Source organism: Sinocyclocheilus anshuiensis, unplaced genomic scaffold (assembly GCF_001515605.1).
Source record: "Sinocyclocheilus anshuiensis isolate Anshui unplaced genomic scaffold, SAMN03320099.WGS_v1.1 scaffold3306, whole genome shotgun sequence".
Classification (NCBI taxonomy): domain Eukaryota; kingdom Metazoa; phylum Chordata; class Actinopteri; order Cypriniformes; family Cyprinidae; genus Sinocyclocheilus; species Sinocyclocheilus anshuiensis.
Window position 1 is genome coordinate 3,226 of NW_015538396.1, and position 2,055 is coordinate 5,280.

Here is a 2,055-nt window from a genome sequence, read left to right on the forward strand (position 1 = left end):
GTATTTGCTATGATGTTCATCACAGCGCCAAATACAGTACAGTATTTAGACTTAATAGGCTATTTATTTTCAAACTTTTTTTTTACATTTTAATCTGGACTACAACATGCCCTAGATATTGTTTGAAAGTGTTTTGATTCTTTATTGTTCGGTCACACTTTACATTAGGGCTTCATTAGTTAACATTAGTTAATTCATTAGTTAACATAAACTGCCAATGAAAAATTCTTCTGAACATTCATTAATCTTAGGTATTCCAATATTTAATAACAGGTTGTTAAAATCGAAAGTTGCAACTGTGTTATTTAATGAGCTAACATGAACTAAGACTTGTATTTTTTAACAAAGTTTAATAACTTCTGTAGCAAATGTAGCTATTGCTCATTGTGAATGTTAATGCATTAACTAAGGTTAACTAATGAGGTCTTATTGTAAAGGGTTCTTTTGCACTTTAATATGTTTAAAACTTGTATTTGTTTTTGTACTTGTATTTAAATGTTCAGTTATTTTTGTTATAAGAAAAAGGTTATTAAACCTGTTTTACTGTATTATGACAGCACTTTTTTTTAAACAAAATTCCAATACCGTGATAATACCGTATACCGTGATAAAAGCATTAGCAATTAATCGCACCATGAAAATTTGATACCGGCATATCCCTAATGTATAGTTTAATACAAAGGACCGAAAACCAATCACAAAGAGTACTTTATTCATTTAAAAACACGAGATACAGTGGGATGGGGAAAAACCGGCATAAAGTCTCGAGACATGTTTTTTAAAAGTCGAACTTACATTAATTTTACATGGCTTTCTAAACATGCGTCTCTTTTGTGCGAGACGCGAGTGCAACGGTGATAGATGTCCCTCTAGAAAATGCAACAAATATGCGTTCTGTGTGAATGGCTTGGTTTCAGTTTTGACGAAAAAAACATCTTCTCCGCATTGATGTTCTCTTTTTCCGCAATATTTTTAATTAACAATGTAGCAGCGCTGCATCTAGTGGCTTCAACTGGATAGGCTAAAAAAAGACAATGTAGGCAAAAATTAAATTCGCCAAATATTCGAAATTCTAATCTTTTTTTGACAGCCATAGGGCACATCGAACAAAATATTACTAATGCACGTTTATTCAAAGCAATAAAATAACACGACCATCTTTGAAAAAAGTGCATAATGTTTAAAATAATGTTTCTAGACCATATATAATTAATTAAGTTGCTTAAACAACAACATCTTCTCCGCATTGATGTTCTCTTTTTCCGCAATATTTTTAATGAACAATGTAGCAGCGCCACATCTAGTGGCTTCAACTGGATAGGCTTAAAAAAGCATTATAACGCAACGACACGTACATCGTCATCGCATCTCGTGCGCCACTGATAAAGCTGCCTGATGCACACCTAAAATTCGAATGCAACGTTTTTGCATTCAAATGTGGATTTTTTTTTTAATTCGACGAATATTCGAAATTAAAATATTTTTTTTGACAGCCCTAAAACATCGTGAGTGTATTCCTCACCCGTGTGGCTGCGATGACGATGCTCTCGTTAGCTGCGTGGCCCTTGGCGCTGCTGTTGAGGGGCCGAGTGGATGTCCAGACGTTAAAATCACTCAACGGGTCACACAGGACTTCTGAAGGAGGCAGAGACACATATGTAACCCAGGTTAAAATATTGGAATAGCTGATTACATAACTACACTGATTCACATTATAATAATATGAAGATGATAAACATAATGCTCTATAGTTAATAAATAAATAGATTGAATTAGGGCTGCAAAATGATTAATCACGATTAATCGATTCAAAATTAAAGTTTACATACTATATGTGTGTGTGCTGTGTATATTTATTATGTATATAATATATAAATACACAAACATACATGTATATATTAAGTAAATATATGACCCTGGAGCACAAAAGCAGTCTTAAGTCGCTGGGGTATATTTGTAGCAATAGCCAACAATACATTGTATGGGTCAAAATTATACATTTTTCTTTTATGCCAAAAATCATTAGGATATTAAGTAAAGATCATGTTCTTTGAA

The 2,055-nt window shown here is 32.8% G+C and overlaps 1 protein-coding gene across 1 annotated transcript in view; it reads right to left on the reverse strand.

Moving 5' to 3' along the window:
- LOC107683770 (nicastrin-like) overlaps positions 1 to 2,055 on the reverse strand; it is a 12,364-nt gene that overhangs the window by 1,642 nt on the left and 8,667 nt on the right. The window contains exon 5 of the mRNA XM_016479825.1: positions 1,523 to 1,635. Within this exon, the coding sequence (XP_016335311.1) occupies positions 1,523 to 1,635 (113 nt within the window). The remainder of the gene's footprint in view (positions 1 to 1,522; positions 1,636 to 2,055) is intronic.